The 21,975-nt window shown below is 33.0% G+C and overlaps 1 protein-coding gene, 4 long non-coding RNA genes and 1 pseudogene across 8 annotated transcripts; 1 reads left to right on the plus strand and 5 right to left on the minus strand.

Moving 5' to 3' along the window:
* Positions 1-377: 377 nt before the first annotated feature.
* LOC144428026 (sentrin-specific protease 1 pseudogene) lies at positions 378-2,099 on the minus strand (annotated as a pseudogene).
* Positions 2,100-2,490: 391 nt separating this feature from the next.
* LOC144428347 (uncharacterized) lies at positions 2,491-4,527 on the minus strand. The gene is made up of 3 exons (XR_013478298.1): positions 4,140-4,527; positions 3,148-3,256; positions 2,491-2,641 (listed from the first exon to the last, which is right to left on the minus strand). It is a non-coding gene; the product is annotated as an uncharacterized LOC144428347 (long non-coding RNA).
* Positions 4,528-8,443: 3,916 nt separating this feature from the next.
* Positions 8,444-9,862, minus strand: LOC144428314 (uncharacterized). Of its 4 annotated transcripts, none has more exons than XM_078117392.1 (3): positions 9,603-9,850; positions 9,207-9,307; positions 8,444-8,840 (listed from the first exon to the last, which is right to left on the minus strand). In XM_078117392.1, exons 1-2 carry the CDS (start codon positions 9,707-9,709, stop codon positions 9,208-9,210), a joined length of 207 nt encoding a protein of 68 aa, XP_077973518.1. In that variant the 5' UTR covers positions 9,710-9,850; the 3' UTR covers positions 8,444-8,840; position 9,207. The 4 variants fall into 4 exon arrangements, with proteins under 4 accessions (XP_077973518.1, XP_077973519.1, XP_077973517.1 ...); XM_078117393.1 differs by having other exon boundaries at positions 8,461-8,836; positions 9,228-9,307; positions 9,603-9,849; XM_078117391.1 differs by having other exon boundaries at positions 8,692-8,840; positions 9,228-9,307; positions 9,603-9,831.
* Positions 9,863-11,484: 1,622 nt separating this feature from the next.
* On the plus strand, positions 11,485-12,573 carry LOC120337587 (uncharacterized). The gene is made up of 3 exons (XR_013478193.1): positions 11,485-11,644; positions 12,140-12,207; positions 12,439-12,573. It is a non-coding gene; the product is annotated as an uncharacterized LOC120337587 (long non-coding RNA).
* A 955-nt stretch (positions 12,574-13,528) lies between these two features.
* Positions 13,529-15,488, minus strand: LOC144428185 (uncharacterized). Its single transcript, XR_013478192.1, has 3 exons — positions 15,209-15,488; positions 14,843-14,922; positions 13,529-14,036 (listed from the first exon to the last, which is right to left on the minus strand). It is a non-coding gene; the product is annotated as an uncharacterized LOC144428185 (long non-coding RNA).
* A 3,923-nt stretch (positions 15,489-19,411) lies between these two features.
* LOC144428357 (uncharacterized) lies at positions 19,412-20,187 on the minus strand. Its single transcript, XR_013478305.1, has 3 exons — positions 20,028-20,187; positions 19,805-19,875; positions 19,412-19,621 (listed from the first exon to the last, which is right to left on the minus strand). It is a non-coding gene; the product is annotated as an uncharacterized LOC144428357 (long non-coding RNA).
* Positions 20,188-21,975: the final 1,788 nt, after the last annotated feature.

The following is a 21,975-nucleotide window of genomic DNA, read 5'->3' on the forward strand; positions in this document are numbered from 1 at the left end:
CATGACTGTATTCCTCATATCAATGCTCGCAAGTAGATTGTTCTTCCTCGTATTAGAAGTGAACAAGATATGATTTATTTGATTAGCTTTTATCATTGACAGCTTTCGTTTATGTTCTTTAGCTTCCCAAATAGGCAACCCTAGTGATTGTCCTACATTCCCCAGATGTGATGCCAGACTTCAATACCTAACTTCGGTAAAATTGTCTTTGAATATTCAGAAAATGGCATATTTATCAGTGTAGAGTAGATGGTCTGTCATATACATAACACATTTTTATAAGTTTCAAATAGTTTCATCGCTATTGGCAAAATATTTACCACCCTCTAAATTTCGAAACACAACCCCCCCAATAATGAAAATATATATATATCAATGGAGCATGGTAGCCAGAATAATGATGTCATAATGGATGGGAAGCAGATAATAATATTTAACAAAGGTTACCAAAGTAAACAAGATCCGAAAATGATATAAATATATTAGTACAATGTCATAAAGCTTCAATATCACCGTAGAAGTTTTTTGTTGATAATTTCCCATACCATGGCTCGCTGAAAGTAAGGCATATCTCGCTGGGAAAATGTTAAGTCTGATTTAGAAGTAATATACTCTGCAAATTTGCAAGCAAAGACTCCACAATCTGATCCATTCATTTGTTGCGGTATATCAGACATTGACAACAGTTGCCAGTCAGAAAGATTGATCTCTGATCCTTTTTTATTCTTGTGCTCACAAAGAAGATAATTTTTTAGGATTTCAAGGCATTCCCGATTGGCTCCACCCATTGAATCATAATATCTTATTTGTTTCGATATGAAATCAACGACAGCTAGACACCAATGCACGCCAAGATGTATTGGATACAGAACGATGTCTTTGGAAAATATATCAACTTTTTTTTGTCCACCGACGTACTGATGTATAAGATTGTGTACTCAATCGAGGATAAAAGAATGTATTCATGGAATGTACTGCGGGGTAATCTTTTACATCTTTAGAGCGCTGGACAATCAATTCCATATAAAAATTTATAATTTCATCATTAAGCCAATTTAGACCGAACAAAGTCGACATGTGCTCGCGGGTTATTGAAATGTTGAAACACTCAGAAAGGACTTGATTTGGAGGATATGGAACTAGTGCTTTGTTTATGTGTTCGCTCATGTCGGAAGTCAGCTCAGGAAGTGTGGGTTGTTCGATAATCTTTTTTTCTTGGAGTTTTAATTTGTTGTGTAAAATTTCAGCCAGAAGTGCATCTTTCTCTTTACGTTTCTCGTGCCAAAGTCGGGCTCGTGTTTCTTCAGCACGTGTTGGAGCTTGCCTTTGACGAACTCGGCGATTGTATGTCTTTAACATGTCAGGAACGAAATTTTGTGACAAATATGGAGAAGAAAACTCTTTCAAAATCTGGCTTCTCTTTATACTATCATTGAGAGTGGTTTCTGTTTGACTTTCGGCACCCCGAAGGACTAAGTTGTATATACTTATCGCTTTGTGTAAAAACTTTCACTTGAATCGTTTTTTATTTCAATTTTTAAATTTTCACGTCATTGGACGCAAAATGGACGTGTCCTTTGTCCTGTCCGATATCCATTTTGTTATTATGCTATTGTTGTAGTTGGAATTCTTCTTTTTGTTGTGAAAAAAAAATCGCGTTTCTCATTAACTACAAGACCAATTGCTTTTGCTTTGATTAGTTTCAAAGACTTGTGTGGTCTTTATGGAATTATTCATTCCAAAATTTTTAACTCTTAACTATATGCACATATATACTTGAGTTTTTACACCAACTTCATCTTGCAGTCAAGCGAAAAATTACAGCTTATAATTAGAGAAAAATAAATTAAATTTTTTAAAATTTTTGATAAAAAAAAAACACACTTCTCTTATTTTTAACATCCATAAAACAGTATTCATCAAAAAATAAATGAAGAATCTAATTATATTGCAAAACTTCCACGCCAGAAGGACCAAATAATATATACTTATGAGAAATGCTTCGCGTCAGCATCTTTGTTTTGAATTGTTTTTTATTTCAATTTTGGAACTTCATTTTATTGGACACGAAATGAACCTATAATTGCTTTCTTTTTCATGTTATTGTAACGTTATTGTTGGTGTAATTTCACTTTTTGTCGCTTTTCTCTATCTATGGAACCAATTGCTTTGAATTTTGCAGTGGGTAAAGATCGTTGTCCTCTAATTAATTTAAAAAACTTTTGTGGGCTCTATGGATTGTATTTTTTTTCATTCCAAAAAAAAAAAAAAAAATGCGTCAGTCTGCTGATACTGTACGATTATGATGCTATTTCATTTTGGCTTTCGTGTCCATATATTGGAGCATTGATCTTTTGTTTTTATAAGAGCAAGCAAGGCCATGCGCACCGACTCAGGAGTAAAGGAATCTGACCTCGATACATTGTACGAGTTAAAAATAAAATCTCCGCTTAGCAAATCTTACGATGGAAATATTGGAATATTACGGAATCTGCAACGTAGAGTGTTCTATTCACTGAAAACATCACAAAGATAGAAACTATATTCATCAAATAAACAGTCGCAGGTTCAATTATTATTCGTTTTCAGTGTACGTAACTAATCAGTAGAGTAAATCCACATCTTGCAATCAAACTTGATTCTAAAAATATAAAAAATATGATTTGTCTCAATATTATTCCGCATGATGCAAATGTATTTGGTGTACTTGCTTCTGAATCTACTTATTTTGGGGATTGCACCCAATACAGCATTCCACTTTTTATATGTATATATTCGCTTTTAACAAACTTTGAAGTCAAAGAGATTACAAAAAAATTAGTCTTAAGTGACCACTAACTGTATGCAAAAAAAAAAAAAAAAAATTATTTTTTAAAGGCACAAGTTGATATGGTATCACAAGAAGAATATTTTTTCGTCTGGAACAATTATGAAAAACGCAAAATGATAAATCGCTGATAAGAACACACTTCGGATTGAGAGTGCGCTACCGGTAAAGTTTTCTCGGATAGGATACGGTCGACAAAAAATTTAACTTACCCTTACCGGTATTTTTACGCAGGAACGTAGCAAAGTTGAAAATGTGTAATATTAGGCTGTGATTAAAGAGCATTGTTTCTGCACATATACTAAAACAAAAACACTCACTTGATCCCGTTGATTGCACCTCGGACGTAATTTTGGTAATGCGTACTCAATTCTGTACTTGAATGCACTGGAAAATGGAACCGTTCTAGACCAATGTAGTTGTACTTCGCTGATTGAAATTATTGAGAAGATTTTAATAATATATCTGTCTTAAGGCTACCATAATAACAGAAACAAGAGAGCAATTTCCAAATATATGTACACGTTAACCAGAGCGAAGCAATGCTTACCTTTACCGCTACCGGTACCCTCCAAAAATTTCCGAGTTACTCGTGGCAAGAATTTACAGTATCTAACTGGACAGCCAGAGTTCCCATGTATAAAATAATACAGCGAAATTTTGGACGAAATATCAGATTTCATACGAAATTTAGACATAAAGAAAAGTAATAGCCTTCTGGTAAAAAAAATCAATCTTTAACCACTGAAAATTTTAAAGCCATTGTCCAAGTATTCGAAGAGAGAAGCTATTTTTAATGATAATGATGACGAATAACAAGAACAACAACAACATAATATCGAAACAATCGCTATGTCCATGAGCGTGTCCAAAAACAAAGACATTGTAAGAAAGGTAAGGTTTGTTTTTTCGTCCGGGTGTCAACGGATCGTGGAAGTACTACATCGAGTTACTCGTGGCGTCAAATTTAATACCCATTCGAAAACCGATGTTCTTTTCTTTAGCTACTGGACTAAACGCTTTCGAAATATCAGATGTTGAATATAGTGTCATCCTCTAAAAAAAATTACTTTCCTTTTTACATAAATCATCAGGACTTGCTGTGCTCATTGTAACACCACATATTGTTTTAAGTTGAACTACGGCGTGGTTTTTCCGATGAGCCAATTTTCCGAGCAAGTATTAAAAATAGTGAGACAAAAATAGAACAATATAACAGAGTTGAACGATGATTTAGCAAAACTTTCCACAGGTTTATTTATGTTCAATAGGCTACTGAGATGATAACTTTTATTTAGTTACAATAGCTTACTTTCATTGCATATTGCATTAAATGTTTCGTTTTATCATATGAAAGAGAGACCGCTTTCTTTACGCCAGGCATCGTTATAAATATCAACTTTTTTACGGTATTCAAAACTTCGCGAAGAGCCTGAGGACCAAAAATAAAATGGCAAGTTGTTATCAAAATTACCTTGACAGCGAACGTTCATTATGATTATTATAATATAAAATTAATGATATCGTGGTAAGGACATTCTCTAAAGTCTAAACTATACATTGTCAGTAATCATAATTACATACCAATCAGTTCTTATTGGTGACAGCACATTTGAACCCACGTACATTTGCACCCGCAAACTGCACCCAAGACATTTGAACCTCTATACTATTGCATCCACCGACATTTGAACCACGAACATTTGCACCTCGGACATTTACATCCCGGACATTTGAACCCACGAGAGAAAAGCGACAAAAAGTGAAATTACACCAACAATAACATGAAAAAGAAAGCAATTATAGGTACATTTCGTGTCCAATAAAATGAAGTTCCAAAATTGAAATAAAAAACTATTTAAAACAAAGATGCTGACGCAAAGCATTTCTCATAGGTATATACTATTTGGTCCTTCTGGCGTGGAAGTTTTGCAATATAATTAGATTCTTCATTTATTTTTCGATGAATACTGTTTTATGGATGTTAAAAATGAGAGAAGTGTGTTTTGTTTATTAAAAACTTTGAAAACTAATTTATTTTTCTCTAATTATAAGCTGTAATTTTTCGCTTGACTGCAAGATGAAGTTGTTGTAAAAACTCAAATATATATTTGCATATAGTTAAGAGTTAAAAATTTTGGAATGAATAATTCCATAAAGACCACACAAGTCTTTGAAACTAATCAAAGCAAAAGCAATTGGTCGTGTAGTTAAGTTAAACGCGATTTTTTTTTCACAACAAAAAGAAGAATTCGAACTACAACAATAGCATAATAACAAAATGGATATCGGACAGGACAAAGGACACGTCCATTTTGAGTCCAATGAAGTGAAAATTTAAAAATTAAAATAAAAAACGATTCAAGTGAAAGTTTTTACACAATACGATAAGTATATACAACTTAGTCCTTCGGGCGTGGAAGTTTTGTAGTGTGATTAGGTTCTTTATTTAATTTTTGATCAATAATGTTTTATGAATTTTGAAAATGTATTTTTTTTTTTTCTTCAAAAGCTTTAAAAAGTAATTTATTTCTTTTATAGTAATGAACTGTAATTTTTCGCTTGTTTAGAAAATGAAGTTGGTGTAAAAACTAAGGTATATATTTGCTGATAGTTATAAGGAAAAGTCAAAATTTACCAATTTTTTATTGTCAGTGTAATCGTTGATAAAATCTATAAATTTGTTGTATTTCGCTGATGGGATGGGACAGGCATAATTTCTATGGGATGGGAATGGGACAGAAAAATGTGTTCCATGGACAAGCCTGAATATCAGAGCTTGCTTGAAAGTCGAATCGTTTGCATAAAATACGCAGTAAGATCAAGACCGCGTTCTCCCTATATTCTCGCATGATTGCTAAAATTGATTGTTTGCATCTTTCCAAAGTATGTTTTATTTCTTTCTATTTTTTTTTTTTTTTTTTTTTGGTATACATCCAAATCATCATGCAGACAACTCGGTCTTTCTATACAGAAATATTCTAATACATAGAGCTCCTTTTCGTAGAAAACAACTCGTGCTATTGAGTCACTGCTTGTTGGAAGTTTGCTTTCATATTAAACTTATATAGCAATATTTACATATATCTATGGATATAACCTTCAAAATACTGTCGCAATCTCAGCAAAAATTACAACCGAATTCTAAAAGAATTGTACGAATGTTATATGAAAGCGTGCTGTGAATAATAAAAAACCCAAATTGGGTTGAGAGCATCGAAGGAATTCCTAAAAATAAAAGAATGGCTTCTAGAAAACTCCTTACATCTTACTATAAATCTGAACTCGAAATGAAAATATTGGATCTTATAGGTTGATTCTCCAATCTCGGCCTCCTCTTGAACATTCCGAATGCTTGAGACTTTGATATACAGAATATATTATGCGAAAAATAATATTCCAATGCGCAGATTTTTGATACCAATGCATAGATTTATTTACTCGAAAATAGGCCACATAGGTTGAACTCAAAATGTACATTTTCACCCACTGTCAATAGAAATGTAGTGATTGTTCAGATTCGCTATATAAATGTTTGCTGACGTTTTGCTGATGTCAACAACAAACAATAAAAATTTGAAACACCATCTAAATTCTAAGATGACCATTGAAGTTTCGAAAGGATTGTTCTTGTTCATGGTTAAAGCAGTACGTGGAGCGTGGAACGAAAAAACTCCACCCACATTTCAGCTTAGTAGGAAATGAAATAATTGAAAGTAATGGCTACCTACGCTGCGTGAGTCATAACAACAGATATATAGTTATTATTTCAATACCTTATAAAGATTTGTAAAAATATTTATTTTTAAACTCGTACTTTTTGTCAGGCGTATACTAGAAATTAGTGAGATGAATTTTAAGGCATTCCAGGCAAGCTTGTTTCATATCTAGTGTTAGTCAAAATATAAGTATTCCAAAATTGATTTAGATATATTTGGGTGAAGGATTTGATAGGAGAAGCTGATATATATCGCAGCCGATATATATATATTTTCATTATTGGGGGGTTGTGTTTCGAAATTTAGAGGGTGGTAAATATTTTGCCAAAAGCGATGAAACTATTTGCAACTTATAAAAATGTGTTATGTATATGACAGACCATCTACTCTACACTGATAAATATGTCATTTTCTGAATATTCAAAGACAATTTTACCGAAGTTAGGTATTGAAGTCTGGCATCACATCTGGGGAATGTAGGGAAATCACTAGGGTTGCCTATTTGGGAAGCTAAAGAACATAAACGAAAGCTGTCAATGATAAAAGCTAATCAAATAAATCATATCTTATTCACTTCTAATACGAGGAAGAACAATCTACTTGCGAGCATTGATATGAGGAACACAGTCATGTTTCGCTGACGTATAATACTCACATATACGTACTGACAAACGTGATATTAATGAAATCCAAATTTCAAAATGCAAGTAGTGTGGGTACATGTACTCGAAATGCTGATTGCATTCGCAAATTATCAAAAACAACAGTAAAGTCTGTGAAAAAAATCTCTGTGGTAAATAATACGTCGAACTATCGATTTCTTGTAAAATTTAAAAAAATAAAAAAAATTTAAAAAAATAAAATAAAATTTTCAAAATCAAAAATAAACCGAAAATAAAAAAGTAATGAAAAATAAAAACAACTGTAAAAATACAAATCAAAATATAAAAAAATGAAAATTAAAAAACGCGCTAAAAATAAAAATGGCGTTTTTCAATTATTTTGACATACGTCGATCAGTAAACATACGTTTTACGAATTTAATTATGTCAACTCAGTTGTCAATTTTCTACTAAAGTCAGTACATCATATTATTCATGTAATTCTATCTTTTAATCCATCCGGTTATGGCGTTTTTCAATTATTTTGACATATGTCGATCAGTAAACATACGCAAAACCATAAACTTAATGACTAACACACGGTTGACGCACAGAACAACGGTATCCCCTGATACCGGAAACAATATTACATAACAACTTCCCACGCACCACCATCGACCAACGTATTGACCAACATTCGACCAACATTTGTGTGTTGAATTCGACATCATATACTACTATGTCCTCACTTGGTTTATAGTCACTTTGGGTACACGTGAATCGAAGTGCAAAGTGAATATAATATAGTCAAGTCATACGGTAGTCGCTTTGGTGGGAATGAATATGCCGATTTAAATTATTACGACATAAACACACCTCATTGCCATCAGCGATGCGTGGAAAAGTCACGTTTCACCTACCGGTACCTAACTGCTCGCTACTCTAGGCCAGCCTAATTACTAATTTTCAGCAACTACCTTCTGAACAGAGGGCCACGAGCTAGCAATGTGTGGATAAACATGATCATTCAAGTTTCTTTCGATATAAACGTGTTATTTTAATGTTTGTCATAACTAATTATTTTTTCCACAAAACCGTTAGCGTGCCACGTCTGAGGGCATGGCGTGCCAAATTTGGCACGCGTGCCACGTGTTGTGCACCCCTGACCTAGAGGCTAGAACGCTATGACTTCAACTATGTTTCATCGCAAATCAAATATCTCGGACGCAATCCCCATTTCCCTCACTTATCTTGTGGTGCAATAAATTGTGTAGGCAATTTGCAACAACAGCCATTGCGCTCCTTGCAGAAAATAGTAGCTCGTGTCAGTGAAAACTATGACTGAGCGTCTTCGGACTAAAATGCGTGAAAACGACGTATGAAATCGCAAACCGTGTTAGGCATTTTGTACTATTGGCAAGAAATTGGGTTTAACATTTTCTGATGGCAGTGATGAGCATATTTATTACGAATATATCACATGGCCACAAAATTGCTTCACTTATACTAAAACTCAATGTTTTTCTGTCTACCCGATTTACCTCATGCCTAATGCCCAATAGACCAAACAATATTACGGTCAATTTATGCAATATATATATATATATTAATTAGAATTCCGTCATGACATTTGAATCCGATCGTTCATTCATACTTCATTTTTTGCTTGTCCAATGATCATGTTCTCTCTTTCTGTAAAAAAAAAGATAGAGATGTTTTAACTTACAAGATAATATTTACGATAATGGAGATTCCTACAACTTAGTACTGAGCTTGAGGTTTCAAACGTTGAAGCTGCAACCTCAATATACTCTCGATCAAAAACTGAGACCTTTTCGGGTCATACCTTTTACTTTCAAATAATTCACTTCGTGATGCCTTAAAGAAATAGGTGTATGGCTCTCACAAAGTATTGGAACTAAGATTGGGTGCATCTCGGGCAAAAATGAAACTATTAATCCGACTTGGTCGCTTTTCGTCGCTTGTTTGACTGAAATAAAACTTATATTATCTCAATAAAATTTTATTTTAAAGAAAAATTAATTTAGAATTTCTAACATCAATCAAAAATGTCGTCACCTCTCGTCTGCAAATTCACATCATTTTCCACATTGCGCTTTTTCAGTTTATATACATGGAATGGTGGTATTGTGCTATATCTGAGAAATGTAAAACAAAAGGTTGTTATAGAAACTACTTTCAACTAATAACTCAATTAACTGAATCGAATAATGATGAAGTTGCTATAATGGTAATCAAGTAAATTTGTGTTTTGATTCATCGATGGAGAATATTTTTATTTAAATCTCATTATTACCCAGTATACCATTATATCATAAAGAATTTGTGCAATTATATCAAAAGTTAGAGGTAGGCGAGGCATAAAGACATGAAGAACATATGACCCTTCAATTCTATCAGCTATACAAAATAACAAAAATCTAATAGACTTACCGGTCTTGTATCGGTGAACTGATCATCAATGTCCGACATTCAACGGACGAAGTGTCCTGGCTAAGAACAAACACAACTACAGCAAGAAAAATTGCGATATTCTTCATCTTAGTTTACGACGCTTAGTTAAACTGGACTTCAGTTGATTTATTTTTATGAGGTTGTTTTGTCCAAACAAGTCCTTTCACAAGTAACCAAATTTCTTCCTGTTTAATGAAGCTGAAAGCTCAATTTTTTGGGAATGCGTTGTTGGATTAGTTTCTGGAGTGATTTATATACGGCATTGTTAATCAATTATTTAAAAAAATCGCGGTAATTGCAGCAATCTCGAAACGAATTCATCAAAAAGTTCAAATTTTTCATCGAACTTTTTGATATGAAATCAATCCGTCTCCTCAGATATAAAGGCCTTAATTGCTCGTGCAATCATAATAATTTTTTAAAGTATGAATTTGTTCATTAGCACAAACACTTGTTCCGAATTCTGATATTCAAAGTAGTGAACGAAAGCAATCATTTTGCCTTGTCAATGAAAATCAAAACTTAAATGACGTTCCGCTTTGAAGTAGAATATTGGATATCGATAATTTATATTTGCAAATGGTTGTCACTAAATTTGAATATTATCCTTTGAATTGATATTAATACAACGTTTTATTTCGAGTCAAATACACTAAGGTTAGTGTTTTGCTCTACACTGGACAAAAAAGTTTACCACTTGGGTAAAACCTAAACCCAGTTAACAATAATTAATTCGAATAAAAAAAACTTTCATATTATCAGTTTTAGATTATCAATTTTGTGCATACAAAAAATCACATTTGACCAAATGCCATTACTGAATAATTGCATTCATTATTTCGAATTTTATACTACGTTTTCAGTATCGACTTCACTGGTCTACGGTGTTTGTTATTTGGCTACTTTTATTGCATTCGATTCAGTAGTTTTATGCCTACCAAGTCAATACATATTTTTACTCCTAATTAAATATTGAGTTCTAGCATTAACAAGAAACTCTTATTCGTAGGTTTCATAATATCAAAACTGTTAGAACAGGCCAATTCATATACTTTGGCTCAAGAAGCAGAAACAAAAAAAGCAAAATTGAAGTTCAACCAAGATTCAATACCAATATCATTTCAGAAATATAATATCAGCATCAATATCTACTATATTTTATTAACATTAAATTACTTCACCCACCCGTGCATTAAATGCCTCTGCCTAAGTTAAAGGTAAATTTGGAATTTTGCAATTAAACAAATAATGGTAATGATCTCGATCATCCTACTAAAACGAAAACAAACTGATATGGACATTTTGAATATCTCAAGTGGCGGAAACCATAATACTTATGTCTGATTAGTCGCAAAAGATCGTGAAGGAGTTTATTCAATTTAAACTCGAGCACCCAACGAAAATGATTATTCAAAATGTTTGTCGCAGCGAAAAGTAAATTGCTTTGTAGTTATTTTTAGTTCAAAAGTTAAAAAATTTATGTTTGTGACTTGTGAAGGAGTCTTGCTGTAATATGACTTATTGTTCATACCCAAGGAAACATTTCATGAAAATCATAATCAGCTTTCGGTCGGTTCACAATTTGGGTATTGTAATCATAGTGTCGAAATTGCCCTATACTGCTGTATCAAACGGCAGTCACAGCTCACGAGCATCATCTTATGGCAACCTGATTAACGAAAACATCTTGAGCTTCAGAAAAAGACATCAATTCAATTACTTGTTCTCAACAGAATAATTGTTATGCAATAATTAATTTTTCGATCCTCAAGTAGTAAATGCAGAAGCAGTTGCTAAGGATGAATCTCCCCTCAGGCAATCAGTAAAAAGATATAAATTACTCCAAGTCAAAGCAGAAAATACACTCATAATCGAAGACTCTCATCTTGTTTACGACTACGCAACGCGAAGAAAATGAAACATTTGACGATTCGGTGTTTTGTGTTATTGTCTTTTATGCTTCTGATGTCTTACAACATTGTTCATACTCAACTGACTACGGAAGGACCTATACAATCAAGGTATGAGTATTCCATAATCATATGTCCAAGTGCAATTGCTTCGCATACTTGTTTGCGCTACTGTAAAAGTCTGAATATTGTATTTTAACACACATTTGGGTTTGAACGTCCTAGATTGAATTGAATGCAACATGATAGAAGGAAATTATCTGTGATCAATTTGATTGGTGAATAAATATATATATAACATCGTTGATTTTTGGAGAATTTTACTATTCAAAGGTCATGCGATTGTATGCAGATGATATTGCATTATTTCAATCCAAATTATCTTTATCAATCAAGAATTGAGTACATATGTTTTATTTATTCAATGTAAATATTTAAATATTTTAAATTGAATTTATCTTATTTCTGCTATATGTAACTATGGAAAATTTCTTTGAGGTGAAACAGCTTTCATGATAAACATGTAGGCCTATCCAATACGTAAGTCCAGACAAACGAAGATTAATTGATTCTCCATCTAAATATTTTTTAATTTCTCATTTTTAGGCTAGGCAACACCCCACCGTGGCCAGGAAAGAAGAAACGGGACGTTGGAAAATTTGATAAAATAACAGGTTTGTTAGTAGAAATTAGTAAGAGTTTGCAGAAATAAAAGCAAGACCCAATATAAAAGTCAAATAACATTAAATCAAAAACGTAATATACCGCATTATTTAGAGCCTTTTCAGATATCGTACCATTTATCATGCATCCTCTCCTAAAACAAAAAATAATAACTCGTGTATTCCAATACTTTTTAACATACAAATATTTACACGTTATCTAATAAACTTTTTTTTGTACAGATGACGAATTATTCTTTGACGACGACTCACAGATCGATCACTGAATGAAGATTGCTGTTACCGAGTTTTATGACATTATGGAAGTTTTCTATTTTGTGTAATTTGTGAATGGCGTAATAAAAATTATCAAAATAATTTCATTGTGGAAATATTTATTCATAAGAACTTGATTCATGTTAGATTAAGTAAATCTGGATTGACTAAGTTTTGTAAGATACGGGACGTTGAAAGAGAGAGAGACGGAGATTTGTTGTTGCGTCAACCAGAAACAGTCATAAACAAAAGCAAAAATATAGTTATTTATCACAATAAAGATTGTTGTTGAAGGGAATTATTATGTTGAATTTTTTTGGATATGCAGCTTTCGGCATGAAATTGATGGTAAGCCGTGACAGACCAGTGAAGACGTGAACCAACCTACAACGGCGGGGAGTTTATCAATCATCTTGCACCTAATTGTTCCCCACGGGCTCCGAAGCCATTCATGGCAATATCCTTCGATATACTAAGACATTTGACGGCTCGTAAAAAACAAAAAACTTTTCCTTTTCATATTAAAACAGAAACATTTTTGTCTGAACTTTCCGTCTTTGTTTTCCCCAGGAAGGGTTCAATCGTTAGAGGTCCTGAATTATCAAATCTATATACGGAAAGTTTTTACCAATATATTCCGATGTGTGTGATTCGTTCCACCTACCCTGTTCCCATAAGTGGGGGTGCCCAACACGGGGCATGCGGGCCCAAAGTGGCACCTCATATGCTATAGACGTAGCACGCTAACGATTTGGAAATAAGTAATTCTTTTATTCATGGTAAATCCTAATAACTCACGTTTATATCTAAATTAATTCAATTCGTCTTTAAAAGCGTCTTCAAGACATTAAATATTTTGAGTAAATAATTTTTCCTTAATATGTGTTTTGCTGAAGTTCTTGTACATTACCCACAATGTTCGAACGTGACGTGGCACTTCGGTAACTATGCTCATGAAACTTGTGCACCCCTGTCTCAAAGTGAACATTTAAATTGTTTCAAATCTCGTTCCAAACTCTATCTAATGCATCACCGACACGAAGATAAAGCATATCAATTACACTTTTAGGTGAATATTTATATAATATTGCGATATTGGCCTATATGGATTAGAGCGCTATGACTTCAACTATGCTTCATCGCAAATCAAATATCTCGAATTCATGGTGTGATAAATTGGATATGCAATGCATAACCGGAGCAATTCCGCTCGTTCCTGAAAATAGTTGGTTGTGCAGTGAATATTATGACTTGGCGTTTTTCGTACTGAAATGCCTGAATATGGCGTGTAATATGGCAAACTGTGTGAAGCATTTCATACTATCGACGAAAAATAAAATTAAAAATTAACAAGCGACAGTGATAAGCGGTTATATCACATGATCACAAAAGTTACCAATACTAAAACTACATGTTTATCTGTCTACACTACACAATAGACTAAACAACAGTACGATTTGTTTATGCAGTATATATATTAATATAGAATCCCGCCATAACATTGTGAATCCGATCGATCATTCATACTTCATCATCTGCTTGTCCAATAAAATTGTACGCTCTTTCTGTAACAAAAGGTAGAGATGTTTTAACTTACAAGATAATATTAACGGCAATGGAGATTCCCACGACATAGTAGGCTACTGAGCTTCAGATTTTGAACGTTGATGATATGATCATATTATTTCCTTAATACAGAACTGAGATCTTGTCCAGCAATAACTTGTACTTTCAAATAATTTGCATAGTAGTGCATCAAAGAATTTTTTTGAATAGAAGAATCTATTAGACCAGGGGTTCTCAACCTTTTTTCTGTCAAGTACCCCCATCCAAGTCACGAAACAATCAACGTGAAACCCCGGTAACCAGACACCGAACAAACTTGTGATATACTGATATATTGACTAACAATTTGTTGCAACACCAATTTAATGACCATATGTAACTGAATTAAATCGTCTTGTTGATATTATTGCCCTTGTCGTCTGCCTAACTGATAAATTCTTAAAATCTCTGCAAAGTTTCAATAAGCATAATCACTTCTCCAATGCTCGCAGCACACTGTATTTAGAGATTTCACAGTTTGTACGCGAAGCCTTGAACAAACTGAACAACTTTCACATTGTTGTGTCACAATCACAACAACGCAAAATCAGGGAAAATCTAAGTTTCAATGGCCGTCTAGTTTCAATGGGCACGAATTTTCCCATGGTAGTAATAAAAGATAACAAAAACAGCAACCTACAAAAACTCGACTGTCATCTAGGTACCCCTGGAAATCTTCTCGTGAACCCCCGGGGATTCGCGAACCCCAGGTTGAGAACTCCTGTATTAGACTTTCGAATCTCACATTAATCAAAAATGTCATCACCTTTTGTCTGCAAATTTACATCATTTTCTACATTGCGCTTTTTCCGTTCCCATGCGTAGAATGGTGGCTGTGTGCTTAACCTGCAAAATGTGAAACAAACGATAGCTACTTTCAACTGAATCACTTAATACACGATGAGGTTGGTATAAAGGTAGTTAAAATATGGAAAACTTGTGTTTTCGATTCATCGGGGAAGAAAATTTCTGTTTGAATCACATTAATTATCACCCAGGATTTTTTTTTTAAATGAATAATTTGTGAAATTATATCAACTGTGTAAAAGTAGCCGAGGCACAAAGAGATGTAGAACATACAACCCTTCAATCCTAACAGCTATACGAAATAACATAAATCTAACTGACTTACCGTATCGGTGAGCTGATCATCATTATCCGAGATTCAACGGGCGGAATGTCCTCGCTAAAAACTAACATAACTACTGCAAGAAATATTGCGATATTCTTCATCTTAGTTTTCTAATCTTCAAGATAATCAGAAAAATTTATATTGTAATTGACACAAGAAATTCAAGTAATGTCGAGTTGGGGGAAATTATTTTTATGAGTTTTTTTTGCTCGAACGAGATTCTTTGCACGTGGCCAAAATCCGTCTAGTTAAAAAAAGCTGAAAGCTGAGTTATTCAGGAATGTGTTGGATGTGTTTCTGAAGTGCTTTATATACGGCATTGCCGATCATTGATTTAAATAATTACGGTAATTGCAGAAATCTCAAGACTAGTCTATCAAAAAATATCAAAGTTTGATCAAAGTTTCCGATATGAAACCAGTTAGGTAAGTCTCTTGAGATATAAATGTCTTGATTGCTTGTGCAATAGTAATTAACATTAGTTTTTCTAAGTATGAATTTACTTAATAGCACAAACACTTGTTCTAATGTTTAAAGTACTAAATTTTCTGTCTTGTCAAAAAAAATCAAAAATTAAATGACATTTCACTTTTGAGATGATGAGTGGAAATCATAATAATTAAATCCAAATGGATTTAACTGAATGCGAATATTATCCGCCAAATTGATATTGATCTTGAGTGCCAGTACCCACAGTTTTTCATTCGAGTTAATAAACAGGTTTTGCTATACATTGGACAAAAAATAAATTCAAACATTCTTCAAATCACCACTCTTATAGAACCAAAAGGTTCTAGAATTGGCAAGAAATGTTTTTCCTCCAAAGTATATTTTAGAAAGTCCAAAAATCAGTCTCTGTCCAAATAGGCAGAACAAAATTTCTGTTAGAATGGACAAGTTTTCAATATTAAGTTAAACATAGAAGAAGTGAAATTAACCTTATATTAAGATTCTATACCAATATCATTTCGGCAATATTGTCGTTAAATTGTTAGATCTGACTGAAGTTAATTGTTTGTACCTATTTTCCAACCATTAAATGATTCTACCTAATGGCAAGGTAAAAGTGGAATTTCTAAAATAAATCAATATAGAGGTAAGAATTGATTGTATTGATAAGCCCGGTCATTTTATATAAAACGAAAATAAAGTGAATGGACATTTAAAAGATTTAAGTGGTAGAAACCAATCTTATGTTTTTAAAGATGATTTTAGTTATTTATATTAGGTCGCAAATGATCTCAATTAAATAGCAATTTAAAGTAGTATCCGTTGAAGAATAAGCAACATGTAATCTTTTGGAGCGATGATTATGAAAAATTTCTTTCTTATTATCTACTTAAGCAAGTGCATCTTTTTCTACTTTGAATTGGTTCACTTTTCTGATACTTGTTTATGATTATGTTATAGCCTATCTACGATCGCATATTCAAAATAAAATTAGTGAAAAATGGATAATGTTCTAAACATTTTTGGAATGTGATTACTTTTATTTTTGTCAGAGTATTCTGGGCAAAATCTTTCCATCCCATTTTACAGTAGAGTTTACAGACGAGATCAAAAAGGGTTGGTTAATGGTTTAGATTAGAACATTGCCGCTGATCTGGTAACTCAACCTAAAATATCAAATCAGTGATGGGAGATTTTACGCACTTTTGTTGAAATATTTTTCGATGAGTTACCAACAAACTAGATTACTAGAATAATCCGTGGTGATAAGAAATAGTATGAAAAAATAAACGATCCCTTTGAGAGGTCGTTAGATGATTAAAATCAGCTCATTCATCAAACTTTCACAGTAGTTGAATTACGTATGTATGAGCGTTATTTTGGATCTGATAAAACTGATGAAAGAAATAGTAAATGATAGATGATTAATTCCTAATATTTTATCTATGAATGCCGAATTACTGTGAGGAATCAACCTATACTGTACTTATGTAATTGTGTTTTAATGGAATTTTCAATGCTCGGAATAATTTGAGTTGAAACGCATTGACTGTAGATATAATATGAATTGAGTTGACTCTGTCTTGGTATTTTTTTAATCTTGATCTTTTTCCAAGAAAAAAGTATTCATTTAAAGCGTTTAATTCATTGTTTCCGCCCTTTTCATACCTTATTCTTGAACAAACTGTTTTTAATTTTGTTTTTCAATTTTTGTTTAGAATTTATTGAATTTGATTTTGCTCATAATTTTGTTTTAATCAAGAGTTGTATTAAAGTTACATAGGTATAAATGTCAACGCTTTCGATCGTTTAATTTTACTAAATGTCACTTTGAAATAGGAAATTCGAACAATGGTCAGATTTTAGTCTTATATTTTTTAATTTCAATACTAACCATAAATGTGTTTAACATTAAACGTAAAGGTGAGAACAGGAGTATGAAAATAAATTATTTTTTTTATCTGTGTACTTTATTGCTTTATCTTCATACACATTCCCAATTTCAATGGCAAGGATGAAAATTCGGCTGATCATGGCACAGTTTATTCAAGGTAGTGTTTTATTGATTTTGTTTAGAAGTATCAACCAATTTACATGGCATTCTGTATACATTTTAAATAAATTAAGTTTTCATAGTAGCAAATAAGTGACTCAAAATGACACATTTTGTGAATTCTGGTATTTTTGTTTGATAAAATAAAATCAAACTATGCAATATATTTTTCCAATAAAATAATAAATATTTTGTATTAAATATCCGGTAGCCCCGGCATGGCTTGGAAAAGAGAAAAGATCAACAGTGGACAATGATGAAAATTTAGGCGCGTGCAAAATTACTTTCATACATTCGTGCTGGGCCATTCTACGAACAGAGATCTATTTTTATTTTTGCCTTATTGGCCATGGAGAATTTCACATAAGCTTTTCATAAACCATATTTTCAAAGCAGTTTACTAGTGCGCAATAATGCTAAACATTGAGTAAAATATTGAGAATTTTGAATTAGGTATTTACAAAGGTGCACAGGCTTCCTAAAAAGCTCCAGTATCGCTCTATTAAAATGTTATTGGATATTCTATTGAATTAATAAAAAAGGGACGAATTTTATAAATTCGATTTACCTTTTTATAAGCAAAATTTGATCAATTTCAGTCGGTAACTCAATTGATTTTAGGTTTATCGAATATATTTTGCACTGTCATGTTGTCAGATTTATCAAAATTTATTTCTTTTTGCTTCACTAGTAATTGAATGTATTACTCTTTTTTTGCAGATATTGCACTCTTTATAGAGGCGGAAGTTTTCGACTGAATCGTTCAACATATTCAAAGGATGTTTAACACATTTCGTTTTTAATTTTTCGATGCAAAAATTAAAATTAAATGATGTTTAATAATTTATTGATTAATATTTTTGATAAATGATTTTGCAATACATTAAATGAAATTTGTTTGAAAATATCTTGTCTTCAATTGAAATAATGATATTTTAGTGATGATATCTGAACTGAACGTCTTCATTGCATGCATTATATTTCTTATATTGGAAGTTTTTCAAATTATAGGACGGATAGGATTTACAAATTTATCCTGCGAGCGAGGAAAGCCGATCTCTCGCCCGGTTACCAGGTCATGCCGCCTATAGGATTGATTAGTTAGTCAGTTATGTGTTTTTCAGATGATAATTTGTGCTCGTGTGATATTTTTTACCGGTTAGAAAAAAAACTTGACTTGACTCGGACTTGATGGTGGAGGAAGCCTTAACCGACTAACAGTTACGTGAACCAACCTACGGCGGCGAGGAATCCAGCAATCTCCCCGCATATAATTTACTCTACATTGAATTCGCACCTGCGAACCCACGCAAGGTAATCAGAGATGCGGTGGCGAGCATATTTCTAACGCTTAGGAATATGCGCCACGCCGCGGAGTCAATTTTTTCGTTATTCAATTCGATCAGCAAGATATTTGAAACAAAAAGTGAGCATATGTATGTAATTGAACAGATTTCTAGTATAATCGTTGCAAGCAAAAACTGAGAAAAGAACTGAAATTAGGCATTAACTTACTTGGTAAATTTAACAACGCTGCTTAAGGTACAGAATAGAGAATGCTCCAAAGGCTCAGACGTGGGCCCAGTCATCCTTCTCGAATCCAAGACAATAATCTATTCTCAATAGGAGTTCTAGTGTATCTTTCCTATCATATTGCCTTCGCCTTTACTGCTATATTGAGATGCTATCAAGCACAAACGTAAGGTGATAAAATTTATTTTATGTTTCAAACAAACAACATACACAACTACGTGTTAAATTGAAATCGGAATTAAAAATGTGTCGTGACGTCGTTGATTCGTTTTATTGTGGATATCTTGCAACTAGTTTTTGTATAGTCGCCCGACTAGCGTGAAGTTATTGATGCTCATCAGGCGAGTTAATATCTCCAAACAGAATAATATCCATGTCTGAAACAGAAAACAAATGTTTGTAAAATATCACCAGATTAAAGCAAGGATTATTAATATATGAAGTTTCTCAAAAATTATGCGCAAGAACCTGCTTCACAGAAAGTTGGGCTTCTCATGCATAAATCCCCTTCTGGTAGCAGCCAAATTACATCTTTTGAATAATATTGAAATTAATTTTACCTAGATCATTCATATCATCTTCAAGAGATCTTTTCTTTTTTCCACTCCATGGTGCTTCTCCGCCTGGTACTCTTAATTATATCAACAACAATTGAAACCAAGGATAATGAAAACGATTAAAAAAAAATTGTGCAAGTTGCATTGGGATTCGGGTTCTCTCAAAAATGAAGAAACAGGAATCAACATTCAAAAATTGCTTAAAAAGATTTGTTTAGTACATTACCTTGATTCTGGTCCGTAAAATGGGTGTTCTGCGTTCCCTTCTTGAGCTCCTAACAATATTGCTACACACATCGCCAAAACAAAAATCCATTTTGTCAACGCAGCCATTTATACTTTAATGCTAACTTTCTCATAAAACGCTGTTTACCAAAAATAGAATATGAAATTTGCTTATGAGTGATTTAAAACACAAATATCAATTCTTTTCAATAAAAGCTTGCAAACGAATATCTTACACGGTTCTAAACTATCGCATTCTTTAAGTACAGCTAAACAAAGTCTATATCTGATATTTGGATGATAAGGATTAAAAACTATAAAATTGCAGTTTATTTGAATGGAAAAACGTTGATTTACCGGGGATGAATCCCAGATTGTATAACAGTTGTACCGACCCTAAGAAATATACTAATCTGAATTAATTAATACGTTTTCTATTCAAACGAAATAAATAATGATACAACAGAACAAACCCTATCACAAAAACTGTGATAGTAGCATGAGGAGGCTCGTATGTCCAAATGATTTTTGAAGAAGTTCTGTTTCAATTTATAAATTTTGTATCCATTAACTGAGGACCTAATGCTTTTATGATGCAATTATGAATGGGTAATGTTGATAATCACTATTATTATATACTTCCAAATTGACTTTAAAATGACATATTGGTGATTGCATAATGAGTACTTATTCAAGTCACCAAGATTACTCCTTAATTCTTGAATAGCGCGATGGCTTTGCTGTTGAAGCTTTATACTTTGCTCCGTGGGCGTCGTAGGTCTTATATCTCGGAGTCAAATCTCATGACCCCATCTCACCCAAGGTGTACACACTGGACAGGCAATGCCGAACCGTAAACATAATGGCTCTTCCAAATAAAATTGGAAAATGAGTGATTGATTGCATAGGGTTTTGTTCGGAGCAAAAAGCGTGGAAAAGCGTCGTATGACGAAAATCAGGTGCCACTTTGGTAAGCGACCTCACTTGCTTATCGCGATCTCATTCTTATAAAGGCATTCTCGTAGAATTCAGTTCCTAACTCTAACCAAAAGAACTGTGATCACACAGCCGCTAGGATCGCCTAACAAAGTAGTACCGAACAATATATCTAATGCTAGTAATGGTTGATGAGGTGCAGCATCGCAGTGTTTGTATTGATATAATATGTAGGTAGGCCTTGTCTTGGCATCGTGTCATAAACTAACTCAGAAAACGCTACATTTTAAAAGTCAACCGTGTGCGATATAATCACTCATTTACCTAAATTATCTCTTTATCTAGTCGACTCTGCAGAAAGTCGCTAAAAGTATAGTAGGCCAGGGGAAGTCGGACCTACTAATAACTTATTTTGAATAACTTTTTACGCGAGGTGTCGCTATTAGAAGGATTTTATTTTGCCTGTCCATCATACCCCGACCTATTGTATAATAATTTTACTTTGGCTTGTTTAGTGTTAATTACACGTTTTTACCGCGACACGATAAATGTGGGCAGCAATGTACCTAAGTAAAAGCAATTGTTAAGCAAAATCACTACCCAATTTTAAACATTTATACTTCACTAATAGACAAACTACTTGACGTTAAATTGCTCTCTACTCACGAAAAGTCGATGCTCTTCCTAATGCATTACTTGAACAAGGCAATATATAGATCATTCTATTGTAATATGTAAGAACAATCTCGCGCGGTATTGAGAGGATAATTAGGAAGTAATCCGACGTTGAATTGAAGTACTAGATATGTAACCATCACCCAAGCGCAATTATCTTAATTTATCATCACCAACCATCTAAATTATTTCAGTTCAATTGAAAACGCAAGTACCAATTATGTCCTCAATGCATCCATTCCTGTATGATATTCAGAATCAAATCATTTAGCATTTGTGGGTAGAAATGTTATAAATTGAAATTAACATATATATGTTAAAAATCAATCAGAAATCTG

This window comes from Styela clava, chromosome 10 (genome assembly GCF_964204865.1).
Source record: "Styela clava chromosome 10, kaStyClav1.hap1.2, whole genome shotgun sequence".
NCBI classification, from domain to species: Eukaryota; Metazoa; Chordata; class Ascidiacea; order Stolidobranchia; family Styelidae; genus Styela; species Styela clava.

What these genes read in the sequence shown, in the direction of transcription:
- LOC144428314 (XM_078117390.1), bottom strand. Translation starts at nt 9,709, where the DNA reads ATGAAGAATATCGCAATTTTTCTTGCTGTAGTTGTGTTTGTTCTTAGC. An exon ending in AGTTCACCGATACAAGACCG is followed by an intron (nt 9,308 to 9,602) that starts GTAAGTCTATTA and finishes TACATTTCTCAG; the next exon opens with ATATAGCACAATACCACCAT. An exon ending in TGTGAATTTGCAGACGAGAG is followed by an intron (nt 9,139 to 9,227) that starts GTGACGACATTT and finishes GTTTTATTTCAG; the next exon opens with TCAAACAAGCGACGAAAAGC.